A 15,570-nucleotide genomic window follows, 5' to 3' on the forward strand; every position below is an offset into this window, starting at 1 on the left:
TTTAGGGTGTTCAACGAGTCTCATAGTGCCGATAATATTTATAGACTTATGTGTGGAGTTATCGAAGAATTTGGTTTAATGTTTAAAATTTTTTCGATTTCTTTTGATAATGCCTCCGCTAATATGGCCTCAATTACACCTCTAGAAGATTTTTTGAGGCCTTCATGTGGTGGCAAATATTTTCATATAAGATGTGTTTGTCATGTTTTAAACTTATGTGTGCAAAGTGGTTTGGAAGAGCTTAAAGAATTTGTACTCCCCGTTAGGGAGGTCGTAGCTTATATGGGAAAAAGCATGACCCTCATGAAACAATGGGCTCGCTATTGTAAAGCACATAACATGAGGGTCAAAAAATTCCCTAAAGATGTCAAAACAAGATGGAACTCAACTTATCGGCTTCTTAGTGCAACATTTCCCTATAGGATATTGTTGACTAAGTTTGTTAATGATTCCTTAGTTGGTTTTTCTTTATATGAGTATAACTGGGTAATTATCGCTCGTATTATTGATTTGCTTGTGGTTTTTAACACATGTACTAATTTGTTTTCCCAAGTTTATTTTCCTACTTCCCATTTATTTCTATATGGTGCTGTTGACGTGGCTGAACAATTTTGGAAGTTTAGATTAGATCCACAATTGTTTTGTGCGTTAATCACTATGAAAATGAAATGGTTGTCTTAGTATAAAAATATACCTCCTATTGCTTTAGTTGTATTTGTTCTTGATCCAAGGCAAAAGCTAGAAGGTTTGCAGGAATATTTGGACGCATATTACAAATTCTTAGGATTCAATGGAGGACAAGATTCCCAACCGGTTCCCATAAGCTTGCCCATGAGCAGCGTGGATCATCGAAGAATCGAACCCGGACTCGACAGAGATTGTGGATGTCAATGAAATTGTTGTTGATACTAGGAGTCAACTTGTTGAATTATATGATAGCTATTGTATTAGATATAGTCGTATAGTTCCACAGGGTTATGCGAGGAGGCGATGAGGACAATCTAGCGATGGTGGAGGAGAATCATTCCAGCAGAGGCAAGCAAAGAAGAAACCAAGGGGATCACAATATACAAAGCTCGACTTGTACTTAAAACACAACTTTCCCGGGTTCTCGAAGAAATCAACACGTATACTGACTTTCAACGCCTCAATCGGTGGCGAGGTAATGAAAATCCAGTCCCCATTCTTTCACTAATGGTAAAGGATATTTTTTGCGTGTCCCTATGTCTCACGAGTAGCTTGCAGAGCAAACTTTTTAACGCAGTGGAAACATGTTGGATTCGACACGCTCATGCAATTAACCCCACAAAATATTGAAATTCAAGTTTGCACGGATGACTGGAAACGTGCTCAAGTTTGGCAACAAGAAGCAGAAGAAGGAAGTCCAGATGCTAGTGATTTCTTCCACACAGATAACATGATGAGCACACCTGGCTCGACAGTCATTGAGTCCGACCAAGACCTAGATGATACCGATTAAGTAAGTGGGTGACCGATTATAATGTGTAATAGAACTACGTGGGCTTTGATTCCTCTTACACCCAGGAGGATACGTAGGCAACTTAATTCGGCATGTAAACGAATTAAGTCCAAACCATTTATTTCCAAATTTAGTGTAATTTCAATTTTTAGTGAAATTTAGTGTAATACGTGGGACATCTCTTATTACTTGGAAACTTGTGGTCTTCATTTTTGGGGTCTTAATTAATTCATTTTTTCTATGAAATTTTCTGAATTTTTTTCTTGAATTTTTCACAAATTTTTTCTCATTTTTTTGAATTTTTTTCTGAATTTTTTTGTAATTTTTTAAAATTTTTTTAAATTTTTTTTTGAGGTGGGCCACGACTCGGCCCGCCGGGCCCAAGCTGCGAGCCAACCCCGGGCCCAACCCAGCGGGTTGGCCCGCCGGTTTAGCCCGGCCCGCCGGGCCAACTTGGGAGCCGGGCCCGGCTTCATGTGACCCGGACCCGCCGGGTTCTAGACCCAGCCGGGCCGGGTCCGGGTCAGTGGGCCGGTGAACCGGACCCGGCGGGTCGGGCCCGCCGGGTCCGGTTACCCGGCCCGTGCCCACCTCTAATACCTTGTATTTAATTCAATTTTCAAAAATGAGGTAAATATCTTCTGTCTTGTTTTTGCTTTAAAAATTTTATAAAAACTATTTTTTTGAAAGGTATAGAGATTAAAGATGAACCCCATAGTACATATTCTAACTTGTGCGTTTGAGGATTTCACACTAATGAAACCTTTTTTGAGGTAACCTTGATCTGTCACATATATTTAGGAGTCTGTATGGTTGATCCAATATCAAAGCTAAAATTGTTTACTTTAACTATATTAGGAAAATTCTAACATCAAACACACATATTGAACACTGTCGACAAACATTATGTGATGATATTTATTTTTGTTAAGATACATGATTTAATTCTAATTAATCAATGTCTTTTGTTATGTATTATATCTTTCTAATGAAATTTCCATGTGCCTAGTTGAATAAGAAGGAAATTAACATCTGTTCTCCTGTAAACATATTCTCTAATGTTGAGTTTCCTTTTTCAATATTGTTATAATGATTTCAGAAACGCACAGAATTATGAAAAAACTCGTATTATGATCTCCATTGTGAACCCACAAAAGTCTAGATCTCTATGCTCACTTAATGGAATTTTGCCTTTGAAGAGCAAAGTACTTGTCATACAGGGCTGATAACATACTCTGGGTGGGGTCATTGGGATCACTCAAAGCACCATTGGTCTTAGCCGCATGAATCTCTTACTCAAGATTGTTCAGGTCTGTCTCAATAAAGTTCATGCCATGCAATCTCCAATTAATAAACTGAGACCTAGTCTAAGCGACCAAATAAAAAAAATACATGCATAGTGGTGGAGTTTGGTTTGAAATTCTAGACATTTTTAACAACATCATGACAACCCAAAAAATCAAGCATATCAAAACAGAAAGTAGAATTTTTTGGAAAATCTGTGAGTAAAAGCAATGAGATGAATAGGAGCATGATCTGAAAACGTTCACAAAAGACGTTTGACAAAATATGAATCAAAATTCGAAGACCAATAGGAATTGACCAGGCACCGATCAAGCATGGCCTAGTGCCTAGCTAAACTAGTTTGATTGTTACAGCAACTAAAATCCTAACTAATAAAACCCACATCAAAAAGATTATTTTTAGAAATAAAATTAGAAAACAAACAGGCTTTACGAGAATAGTAAAAATGTGGACCACCCTTATGTCCACTCAGATCAACCACAACATTAAAATCTCCAATAATAATCTAAGGTAAATTCAGAGAAGTCATACCTAAAAGCTCTTTCCATATTAAGCACTTTTTTGTACACAACTGATTTTTATTACTAACTTAAATTGAAATGAGAAAAGAACGATGAAAACATTTCAAATTCAACTTTTAAATTTCAATATGGCTTCATTTTAAAAATTTGCAATAGTACTACGTATACGAGGATAAAATTTATCTACAAGGTTATGAAATAATAACCTCTATAGATATAAATCATGCTCAAAGTTGAGAGAAAGTCTGATTATAAAGAAATGATAAACCTCAAAATTCAATTTGAGCAAATGAAGTAAAATAAAGAAAGCCTGAACGTGCCCTCAATTTTTTAAGGTTTTTCTTTTGCTAATTTTCCCAATAAAATATGTATCATAAAAATAAAAAATCATAATTTTAATAATATATACATGCAGACATACATAAATATTTAGCAGATTTTAATGGAAAGAAAGGAAAAATCCAGCCATGGTACAACACTATATTAGATTGACATTATTGTATGTAACAAGCCAATCAAATTCTTAGCCAATGATAACATACAAAATACTGTAAAATTCACATTATTCACCCCAAATGAGACCACAAACTTATGCACAAACACCAGCTTTGCTTCTTATAACCTTTCCATGATTTACAAGGATGAGGGAATATGCTTGAGAATTACATAGCCAGACAGCACTGGCCGGTTTCTTTCTTTCACCTTTGTTTGATATATCACCCTGTGCATATGAACTTTCAGGTTAGTTCTTGATATTGAAGAAGTGAAATTTAAAGACAGATTAAGAATGTATGAAAACATTGATCTTACTTTGTGCCTTGAAGCCACATTTCAGTGATTAAAGTCTCTCCTGGATAGACATGCAAAAGGAATCGCCCGAAAATGCTTTTCACCCAGGTTGGTTCTCCATTGCAGCAGAACTTAATGACAGCTCTAACTGCAATCCCAAGGGAGCACAGGCCATGAAGAATTGGACGGGAAAACCTGTCAATCATTCAGAAATGGTGGCAAAAATATCAATCACATTTGATAACTAATGATGCCTCCTGTTGATTAAAAAAAAAATGTAGCTGAGAATAATAGTCTTGCCATTTAAAACAATGCGGAGCTTGCAGTTTAAGTGCAGTTAATTGTGGATTCTTGGCAGGGAGTAACAACAAATGATAAAACATTCTTGATATATTCTTGTCTAGAAAAGGTTAAAAAAACCAAACAAAAAAAAAATCTCCCATGTCAATCAGTGCAAACTATTCTTTAGAATTTAGGAATTATTTGGTATTCATATTCTGCAAAATTGTTTGACAGGTAAACTCTCATAACAAATTAAGATCTTAGATACTCACCCCGCATTCTTTGCAACCATTGGATCTGAATGTAATGGGTTATAGTCACCAGATAGCCTGTAAATAAGCGCCTGCACATAATTATTACATGAATATGCACTCTGTTATTCATAAGAAATTTATAACAGGGACATGTGTTGGTAAAAAAATGAAAAAAGGAATTGAAATATGTGAATTGGCCAGAGCATCTTTCGTGGTGAATAGAATAATAATAAAAAGGAAGATGATAGTAAGAAACTGAAGAACTGATGCCTCCTTATGTAGAAGCTTGTATTCGAAATTTGCCATACTTCACAAATACAATGGGAAATACTACATACAGTTCAAGCTCGTTAGCACAATTCATGCATAAACCAAGAATGATCAATTTTTGGGCAAACGAGTACTTAAGGTACAACCAAGGCACCAAGAAATGTTGCATCTTGTTTGAAGGAAAACAAAGATAAGAATGTTCAGGTTGTAACTGCTGATGATAAAAGTATGGCAAGCTATACATTTTCCCCTAGGATCATATTTTTCTGGGCATCAAGGAAGTAAGAAATCACAGAAGACCAAATATTATGGTGAAATTTAGAAGACTCGAAGCAAGCCTAATATAAATCATTGCCCCTTGGCAGATAAACCCATAACAATTCAATCAATCATTACTGTGCAAAAGCACATCATGATTGATATCAATTTCATTTGAGAAGTGTAGGATAATGAAGTTAAAGTAGGGTGTGTGAAGACCCAAGATCAACTAGTGGATATATTAATAACCACTATTCAAGCAAAGCTTTCCATACTCTAGAATTCTCACGAATTTTCAAAAGCAAAGCATCAAAGGGGAGTATTCAGATTGATGTCTTAGCTGTTATGCTGTTTAGGTCTCGTTTATTGTATATGGTTTGGCATGCTATCATTCCTTGAGTCAATTATCCGGGTTTTATTTGCATTATCTCAAGGTGTGTGTACCTCACGACATTGCAGTAGCTTATGCTATCAAGCAGTGTAATTAAAAGTGCTAGGTGCCCTTAAGGCGATAAGAATGTAAATCTCTTGAGGTGCTCGCCCAAGCGGCATAAAGTGCTATTAAAAGAAAAAGTAAATATATATATATATATATATATATATATAAAAACATTGAAATTGCATAAGAGTGAACTTAATATTAATATACTAATCATCTACTAGAATATTGAAGGCCAAAAATAAAAACAAAAACCTAAAACCACAAAAAACAATCTAAACTTTCAAATTTAGTATGCAAGACCTAATTTAGAATTATCACCTAAACGTTATTTCTCGTAAAAAATATATCTATATTCTTCTTCTTGCCTCACTTTTGTTTAAAAAGAAAAATAGAAAATCCCTCCTCTTAATTATTACACTTCCCAAGTATAATTATTTACATTTCCTTTATAAAAGTATATTTATTACTCTTTAATATAATTTCCTAAAAAGCATTTAAAAATATGTAAAAAAGGAGAAAACTAACAAAAACAACATTGTTCTTGTCTTTTTTGCCTTGCGCTTAGGTTGAGGCGCTCGCTTAGGAAGCATTTCTTTGACAACACCTCGTCTAGATGGTTATAAGGCGTCATAGCCTCACCTCGCCAAGGTGCCTGGGCAAGCGCTTTTTAATCTTTTAATAACACTAATGTCAAGATCTCAAACTTAAAAATGTCCAAATGGAGAAAGTCACATGAAAAACGTCTAGGGTATGAAGAACAGAGAAATAAGGAGGCCTACCAAATATCATCCTATCTTTATTCTTCTTTTTTTCCACAAAAAGATTCACTTTTGACAAAATGTATGCTGACATAGGAACTAAAAAGCAGAGAAGATTGTATGGAATCATATAGTTCTATAAAAGAAATCACTTTCAACTTTCAACACCCAAAAGTGAATTTTGACTGAAGTTGATACTGTGGAAATCAAATAGTTGCGCAACATATACATAAAATTATGTTGCATCTATAGCAAGATCAACTAAAGTCCGGAAAATGGTCATTGTTGGACCGTGGGCTCTCAACACAGCACTAAAGAGGTGAGCATGCAATCCATGGATAGCAGGATACTTTGCTAATACAACAGTAATGTTGGAAAACCACACTGATTTGTAACCATGTTGATAAAACCAAGTCTAATCAACAAAATGCACCATTGTGCAAGGACCTCAACATCATGAAGCTAGATCTAGTAACACAGCCAATAACCTAACTTGTGGAAAAAGGAAGGCAATGAAGCATAATGATTTCAAGATCATTATTCTGATGAACGGCCTATTATTTAGTATTTAAGCATAAAAAATATGTGATGAATCTAATCATCAGTCGATGCCAAAAACTTGAGCCAATTTAATCAAGAAGAGTGCATGAAAGTTTACTTATTGAGTGGTCAATTGAAACTTATTCTATGAAATACATAGTAGCCAGGTAATCACATGAATGGAAAATGGACACTAAAATCACATGACCTACACAATTTTCCAAATTATTTCAAAATATTTGTCATTGACTTTGGGATTTAGTAGATGAAAAAGGTATTCCTTGTAGCTGCACCTATGATGATCTGAAGGAGAACAACCAAAAAGCTTAAGCGGCTATGATAAGAGAGCTAGACTTATATATTCAGATTCATATTTACCAAATTAAATGATATGCCACTATTAGTTACTCTAGTACACTCCCTTGATACGTGTTAGTTTAATTAGCCAAGTTGCAGACAAACTAAACAAACTAGCTTTGATATCCTATTCAATAGATATATTATCGAGATCCAATTCAATACAAAAGCTTAAGTTGATTGAATGAGAGCCCCAATCTTGCATGTTCAAATCTATATTTACAAAATCAACTGATGTGGCACTATTAGTTGCTCAAATAATAGGAGAGTCAACAAAATGCACATGGAAGGAAGCATCTCACTTTTCTTCCAAATTCTACCACAATGTTAAGAGGCCTTATTTGTGATATTACTTCAACAAAATACTTATAAAGTACAAAAGAGAAATCAAAATGGAGAAAATCAAGAGACACTAATGTTGATATGATGGTTAAAAGGTGTATAAGCTCTTTTATTGGAACTTCAATCCTTTCCCCTAGGTAGAATAAAAGATAGTGCTCAGAAAACATTCTGTAGAAGAGAGGGTTCTCCAGCAAACACTACTTCAGTCCAGCCATAACAGTACCATCCTGACTTGCACCTATTATCACATTCATTATATTATATTGGATAGCATTTGATTTATCACTTATTTCCAGCATAAAGTTGAACGCATGTTTGACACATAATTGTTCTTGTAACTCAAATTAATAAAAATCACAAACTGATACATAAGGCGACAGCAAAACAGAGTAACTTCAATGGCTCATTGAGCGTTTAACACTTAAGCGCTCCATAAGGAGCCACCATGGAGCCTAAGGTGGCCATTGTGCGTTCAATGCCCCCACCAATCGCTAAACTTTGGGCCCAACAATTTTTTTTTAATTAACTAATTATTTTTGTTATAAAATGCATAAACAATTATTTTTATTAAATAATGAATTATCATTTGTTAGATAACTAAAATTTTAAGATATATTAACTAATTATTTTCATTAAATATTTTTTGTTTAATTAATATATTTTCAACTGGTAAGTAATTATTGTGTATATCCTTTTAAATATTTCAATAATATATTTTATTAACTAATTATAATTAATAAATAATTGTTTGGATATATTAACTAATTTTTTTATTAAAAAAATTTTATTAGATAAATATTTATTATAAAATATATTATGAATAATTGAAATGATGAGTGAAATGATTGTGAGTCTTATATTATAATATAACTATAATGGGATATAGTTTGATAGATAAGAGTTTAATAGATTGATGAGATGGCATAGGCATCGAACTTTTAGATAGTCTAACCATTAAAAATGCCCTAACAAAGACTGTGAAAATAATATTTGGCAAGTTAGAAATGGTAATAAGTATTAATTGCTAACAAATAACATCTACAGTAAACATCACAACAAAGAAAGATGACATGCCTGGGATTGTTGGGTAATGTCCTCGTAAACAAAGGTAGGTTTAGAATTTGGAATCTTAACCGGATAAATCTGGTTGGCTGGATAATTAGCATATGAATATGGTTTAGAAGACTTGGAGAAACCACCAGCACCACGCAAATAAATTGTATTCCTGCAGATAAGAAGCCATTGAAGGAAAGGTTCTTATTTGCACTCTATTAACTTTATGAACTGAACAAGTTAAAAAAATACTAACCTATTCATGCACAAGGCTTCTCCAGAATTCTTATCATAACTGGTTGTTTGAACCTCAATTATGGCAGCTTTACCTAAAGATATATGATAAAAAAAAAAGACCATAGTATCCACTGTGTGCACTCAGGCGTGCATGCACATGTGTATGTGTATGTGTATGTGTATGTGTATGTGTATGTGTATGTGTATGTGTGTATGTGTGAGTGAGTGCTACAGAAAAACAAGGCTTATATAAAACCAAACCTTTGTCATGCAGACCTGCAATTACAACTTTATTTTGGATCTGCACAGAAAAATCGAATGTTAAAACTCCCAAAAACAAACTAAAATCTGAAGAGAAGAATTAAGTGCAGCTGGCAATGAGCAAAAAAAGAACCCTAAAAGTTCTTGACAAATAATCAGTCAGAATCCCTAAACCACACGATGGTGACTGCACCAATGTTTATTCCATTTAAAATGGGTATAAGAATGGTGTGCCCTTTGTATGTGCAGGGAATTAGAGGAAGAGGAATATCAAGTGGCATATAGGACAAATGAAGAAGGAAGCTACATGGATTCTCAACTTAGACAACACCGAAATTCATGTACAATATTAAAGCACCTTTTGTAAAAATCACCATAAGCCTAAATTCCACAAGGTATTTCTTCTATGTATACTGAAAAGCCAAAAGATGGTCCATTACAACGTTCAAACATAAAGAATAGTCATATTTATGCATGATTTCATAGATATCTATGTTTCTATTATTTTCTGAACCATATGCTTCTTCAGACTTGTTTGACAAACTATAACTTTGATTTCTTTTTACTGAAACATGTCCTACCTCTATTCTCTACAGCATTTGTCATTTGTTTACATTGCTTAAGTTCAAATAGAGTCAAGCTCTTGCAAAGGCTCCAAATATATATTGTTTTATATCCCTTTTGGCATGAAGATCAATTTGAGAACCTAGAAAAGGACAGATAATTTTTCTAAGAGCAAAGTATAACCAGCTTTCAAGAATGCAAATTTAACCCACCCACACTGTAACACTAACAAAACCAAGCTTTTAGCATGATGATATCTAAACCTAATCAATTTATTTACTATACCCTCAAACGCAAATATATTAACTGATGGAAACCCATTGAATATCAAGTTGAAGACCTACTAAACTGAATTGAATATTCCCAATTGACAATTTCACTGCACCAAGTTTTATACATTGCAAGCTTAACACTCATTTATCAGACAACATTCATGCTTAGCACATTTCTTATGACAAGGAATGCAATAAATTAACTTGTTTAAGGCTTTATTGTTATTATAAGAGAAAGTGTTCATATACCCCTCAAAAGTGAGTAATTGCAAATATATCCTCATAAAAATCACATTTGCTTGTGTACCCCTACAAAGTGTTTTTATTTGCTTATATACTCTTGTAATTAAAAAATAAATTACAATTTATAAAAATAGAGATCGATCATTGATTCCTTTTTCCTCTATTTTCATTTTCTAAGGTGAATGAGCGAAGAGGGCGAAGATTTTTTTCTTTTTTTTTAGATAAAATGTTTGAATTGAATTTTGGTAAAAAAAAGAAAAAATAAAAATCAAATGAGTAATAAAAAAAATTATCTAAACGACTCACTATTATATAGAATATGTTAAGAAGCATAAAGTAAAGCAGCTATGGATGCAGACAAGGTCTAGAAAGAAAAAAGACATTGTTTAAGAGCCTGGCAATGGTACAATTGAATTTCTTACACAACAATTAGAAGGGAAAGGCTTGTAGATCTCCAGGTATTGTTGACCATGAAGCAGCAGAGTTGGGTCAAAACTGCCAAGAAAATATAGGTGAGACTTTCACTTCTGACCATGAGAAGCTATAGAGAAAACTCAGAAAAGTAAAGTTATGGCCATAAGATGTCATAAGATAAATAGATTATATGTTACAAAAGGACTCAAACAAATTTAGGACTTACTGTAAGCCAGGCACAACTTCAAGGCTTTGTTTATTTCGATAAATAAATGTAGCACCAAAAGTAGGCAGAACCTGCAATTAAAGGCTTTAACATATGTTAGGATGACTTAGATTCTTTACATAAAAAATGGGAAAATAATATTTGATTCTTCCCACAAAAGCTAGGTCTAAGCATAAGTGAATCAAAAGGAAAAGTCAAAGCCAAAATGACAGAAGGCTCAACAAAAATTGTAGGCAGGCATTGATAACAGCCGCTTGGAGCAGTTAATTTCTCTCAATCAGGGAAGACTAGAATTGTTAATGGCACTCCCTTTTCTCTCTATAAGCAGAGGTCATTCTACATCTTACCTGCTGTATCACATTCTGGACAAAATCAAAACCAGGTTCATGTGGAAAGGCCCAAAAAATGAAATGCAAATTTACCATTTGGTCTTTCAACCAACAATTTAAAAGAATTCAATCTTGCCCTGATTATTAAAAAAACATGGAAACTAAGTTCTAAAAAATCATATGACTAATAGGCTGATTCAAATTCTTGACAACATAAAATGCAGGACCATACATCAAGGGAATTCCATCACTAATGAGAAACTTGAGGACATATTGGCAGATCATTTGGATGTCCACTATGAATAAAGAGACAGAGGAGAAAGGAGCACAAAGATGAAAATGATAGACAAGAATGAAATCAAGCTTTTTAATTAACCAATCTTTACATTCACTCACTTGATTTAGAGTGTTAGTTGGGTGGTATAATCTTCTCACCAAGCTCACATCTTATTTCAATTACAATAGCAAATGATCTCTGCATTGACTAAATCTGACTAAATTGAGTAAACCAAAAGAAAAACAATGAGGATGTTGAGGATGTTATTGTAAGGTTTGTTCAAGGGAAAAAGAAAAGTGACAACTAACGTAGTTAATTTGGTAGAGGAGCTGCTAACAAATTGCTAACAAGACAGCTGAGATCTAGCTTGAATCTTTTGTAGTTAATTCAGTATCTTAGACCTTAAGACTATTATATTTTCTATAAAGATGGCAATTTGTACCCTACCCGACAGGTATACCCGCAAAGAGGGTATTACCCTCTTTGACTGGGTACGGGTATGGGTAAGGGCATTACCTGTTATTTTTTGAGCGGGTACGGGTCGAGTAAGGGCATGCCCCTACCCTACCCATACTCTTACCCGTACTCTTACATGTTGAAGAGCGTACGGGTAAAACTCGTACCCTCATATATATATAAATAATATATAGATGAGTTACTGAGTTTAGGAAATTAGGGCTTTGCTTAAAACCTAATTTCCTAAACTCGGTAACTCATCTATATAGAATTTATATATATATATATATATATATATATATATTATTTTTTATTCCTTGTTATGTAATTTTGAATTTATGGACATGTGTTTAAACAGGTATTGTAATGAATTATGAATTATTATTATTATTCCTAGTATTTAAATAATTCAATAATTTGAACAATGGGTAAGCGGGTACAGGTAAGGGTATAGATTTTTTTTACCCTAGAAAGCACGGGTATAGGGTAGAGTTACGAGTACGGGTAAGGATTTTGACATACCCTATCCATACCCTACCAATTGCCATCTCTAATTTTGTATTTAAGTATGACTCTGTTTTAGACTTTTACTTAATTAGAACCATAGTTACTTGAAACACAGTACGATCCGAGTCACAAAATGGGTACGCATACAAGAAATGATGCTTGTATTGTATCCAATACGGTCGGGGTAGGCTTAGTTGGTATGATTAGTTCGAGTCAAGATACCATTGAAAATTACATCTGAGTTGGTTATATAAAATACATACAAAATTATAAAACTTAAATACTAATTCAAAAGAAAAAGATGTTCTTAGATTACCAATTATATCCAAAAATGCATAAGCATAACATTTAATATGAAAAGAACATTAAAATTAAAATTCTAAAAGTAATTAAGCAAACTTTAGAGATGTTTTGATGCATAACATATAAAAACACATATACATTAAAGTAATTAAGTAACCAAATAGATTATCTTTCATCACCCTTGTCAAACTCAAAAACATCTTCGTCCCATGAGCTCCATGTCATGTCAACAAGTTTCATAGTAGAATCTTCCAAATTTGTATAGTCTGGATAGATTTCCCATTTTCTATAAGGGCCATGTTTGTAGTTTTCACTAAAACATGCTTGTAGACAAATATTTTAGTGGATAAACACAAGTTTATCAGCCTTTGTACAATTCAGCCTGTTTCCCTTGACACTGTGAATATAAGGGTAAGCTGAATTTTACAAAGGGAAACAGGCTAAGGCTCTCAAGGACAGGTCTCACCCTTGGCTGTCAACATATGTTCTCCAGAACCAGGGAGGAACATGACCAAAGGAAGAGAAGTATACTTCACTGCCATCTCAACCAATGACTGGATTTCAGGCTAAGGCTCTTAACAGAGGATTCTAGCTAGTGCACTTAGAGGACACAAACATAGCTGGTGTAGTTCTTGCAAAATTATTCCCAACACTTGCTTGTTCTCCTTCATTAAATTCCATGTCAATATCATCTTCTTCATAGACAATAATTTTGTACAACTATTTTCCCTTAAGTTTGTGATATTAATTGCACTGATCATGCTGAATTATAATCCTATAAGCCTTTTCTCATACATCTCACCATAGCACACCTGTCTCATTGACATATACTAAGATTATGGGAAATTGAAGACTGACACCACATGGCCAATTATGTTCCTCTATAGGTGTTATTGGAAGCAAGGTAAGTTCATTACTTTAGAACTCAGCCTCTCCTCCCTGTTTGTATTCTACCACTAAGTCTTGCACTTTGTCCAAACTTAGTGTTTGTCATACAAGCCTAAGCAAATATTATAACTGGTCGAGATGTAAATATCAACTTTATACAGCATGATGTCTAACAAAAGCACAAGCAACAATGTTTAGAATAATTTCCAACTACATTGATCAAAATGAGTAACAAGAATTTCCATTTTCCATCAAAGGATTCAATTTCCAGCTTAAAATGCAAGGCATCATGCTCAAAACTAGAGGAGGAAGTACTAGCAAAGAGGAAAAACCAAGAAAAAAGACTTCAACTTCTACCTTAACATGTAACAATATTTGGAATTGTTGTAACCTCAATTTGATCATCTCTGGCAATCACAACCCAAAGAAAAAGTGACAGGTGCTAGCAATGCTCACATTCACGATCTAGTACAAGTATATAGACATAGAAGAATAGATAGCAGCAAAACCATAAGACAAATATGTGGTTTAGTAATATGTGGTTCGCCCAACCCTGACTTACTTCCGTGGGCACGCCGAAACTAGCATCCACTATCATTAAGAAGAATACTCCAGAGATATTGCCTATCCTTTGAACTTAGGAACAAACCCTATCAATGAGACTTAAGCTCCTTCTAATACTGACCAAAGTGAAAAAATTCCACATCATAGCTAGAAGAGACCACAAAGAATCCAAAATTCCTTCTCCCAAAGAAGCCCTGCACTCTTCTTTCCTTTTCTATCATGCATTACATAAAATACATCCCCAAAATACCATTACATAAACCTAACAAACAATCAAGCAGCATTTACAGGCATTACATACAACATATCATACTAATTAGAAAAAAATGCACCACATGATGGTTAATTAGAGTGATTTGGATATCCCCAAAATCAAAATGCCAATTTCCAAGAAGCCTCAATTTCCATCAAAGACTTCAATTTCAAGCTTGACATGCCAGGCATCATACCAAAATTAGAGGAAACTGTACTAGTAAAGAGGAAACAAGAAGTCCACCTGGATGAAGGGCTGCCCATCCTGATGGTATACATACTTGAGTTCCTTCTCATCCAAAGCATCTCCACCGCAAGCACCAACCCCAAGAGCATACAGAGCCACATCTCTTCATCAAAATCAATCAACAAAACCAACAATTCATCAATCCCAATCAACCTACATAGCTAAAAAAAACTCATCACACAACGAACCCTAACCCTAGCCAACCTCTCGTTGTAAGAGAAAACAGTCTGCAAAACAAGAAAAAACAGAGATTCATGAGATCAACGGAGGCAGTTGGAAAAGAAGCAAAACCAAGAAAAGATGGATCAAAATGGAAACTAACATCGGAGAAGTTGAAGGAGAGTGCGAGCTCTGGATCGATGGAGGATGAGGGTGGCCTGGAGGTCGCCATGGTCGTCAACGACGAAGAGTAAAAGGCTTGAAGAGAAGTAAGCGCGTGGCTCAAAGAGCGAAGCAATTTAACAAGCTACAACTGATTGCGGATTCGGATTGCGTGTTTATTAGATCCGACCCGACTTGAAGCTATTCAATTATATATATATATATATATATATAGATATATATATATGATCCAATTTAATTGATTAAAATTGACTTGCAAGAGCGAGGGCAAGGGTTCGAATCTCTCCCCAACAACACTGTTTTTTATATTGTTCATGCACTGTGCATCTAGAGTCCAGTACTATTACTATACTATTTATCGGCCTAGTTATGGGTCTCCTGTCGGAGAAAGAGTGGTTTCAATCCTCTAGAGTTAGAGGGCAGGAAAATTTTTCTAGGAGGTCTGTAAGCCACCATAATTGGTGCACCGCTGTCTATTTGATAATCTCTTAAATGGGGATGCTTGTCACTATTAGTCGGGAAAAAAATGACTTGCAT

The 15,570-nt window shown here is 34.4% G+C and overlaps 1 protein-coding gene across 1 annotated transcript; it reads right to left on the reverse strand.

The window, feature by feature from the left end:
• Nucleotides 1-3,751: 3,751 nt before the first annotated feature.
• Nucleotides 3,752-15,131, reverse strand: LOC120277711 (enoyl-CoA hydratase 2, peroxisomal-like). The gene is made up of 11 exons (XM_039284566.1): nucleotides 15,014-15,131; nucleotides 14,896-14,918; nucleotides 14,689-14,794; nucleotides 10,869-10,939; nucleotides 10,651-10,723; nucleotides 9,150-9,189; nucleotides 8,908-8,980; nucleotides 8,673-8,823; nucleotides 4,650-4,720; nucleotides 4,117-4,290; nucleotides 3,752-4,027 (listed from the first exon to the last, which is right to left on the reverse strand). Exons 1-11 carry the CDS (start codon nucleotides 15,080-15,082, stop codon nucleotides 3,940-3,942), a joined length of 939 nt encoding a protein of 312 aa, XP_039140500.1. The 5' UTR covers nucleotides 15,083-15,131; the 3' UTR covers nucleotides 3,752-3,939.
• Between the last annotated feature and the right edge of the window lie 439 nt (nucleotides 15,132-15,570).

Source organism: Dioscorea cayenensis, chromosome 2 (assembly GCF_009730915.1).
Source record: "Dioscorea cayenensis subsp. rotundata cultivar TDr96_F1 chromosome 2, TDr96_F1_v2_PseudoChromosome.rev07_lg8_w22 25.fasta, whole genome shotgun sequence".
Classification (NCBI taxonomy): Eukaryota; Viridiplantae; Streptophyta; class Magnoliopsida; order Dioscoreales; family Dioscoreaceae; genus Dioscorea; species Dioscorea cayenensis.

Coding starts and splice junctions, on each gene's coding strand:
- LOC120277711 (XM_039284566.1), bottom strand. CDS start 15,082: ATGGCGACCTCCAGGCCACCCTCATCCTCCATCGATCCAGAGCTCGCA. Junction 10,940..14,688: donor ATGGGCAGCCCTTCATCCAG/GTGGACTTCTTG, acceptor CTTTAATTGCAG/GTTCTGCCTACTTTTGGTGC. Junction 10,724..10,868: donor GAAGTTGTGCCTGGCTTACA/GTAAGTCCTAAA, acceptor TTTTCTTGGCAG/TTTTGACCCAACTCTGCTGC.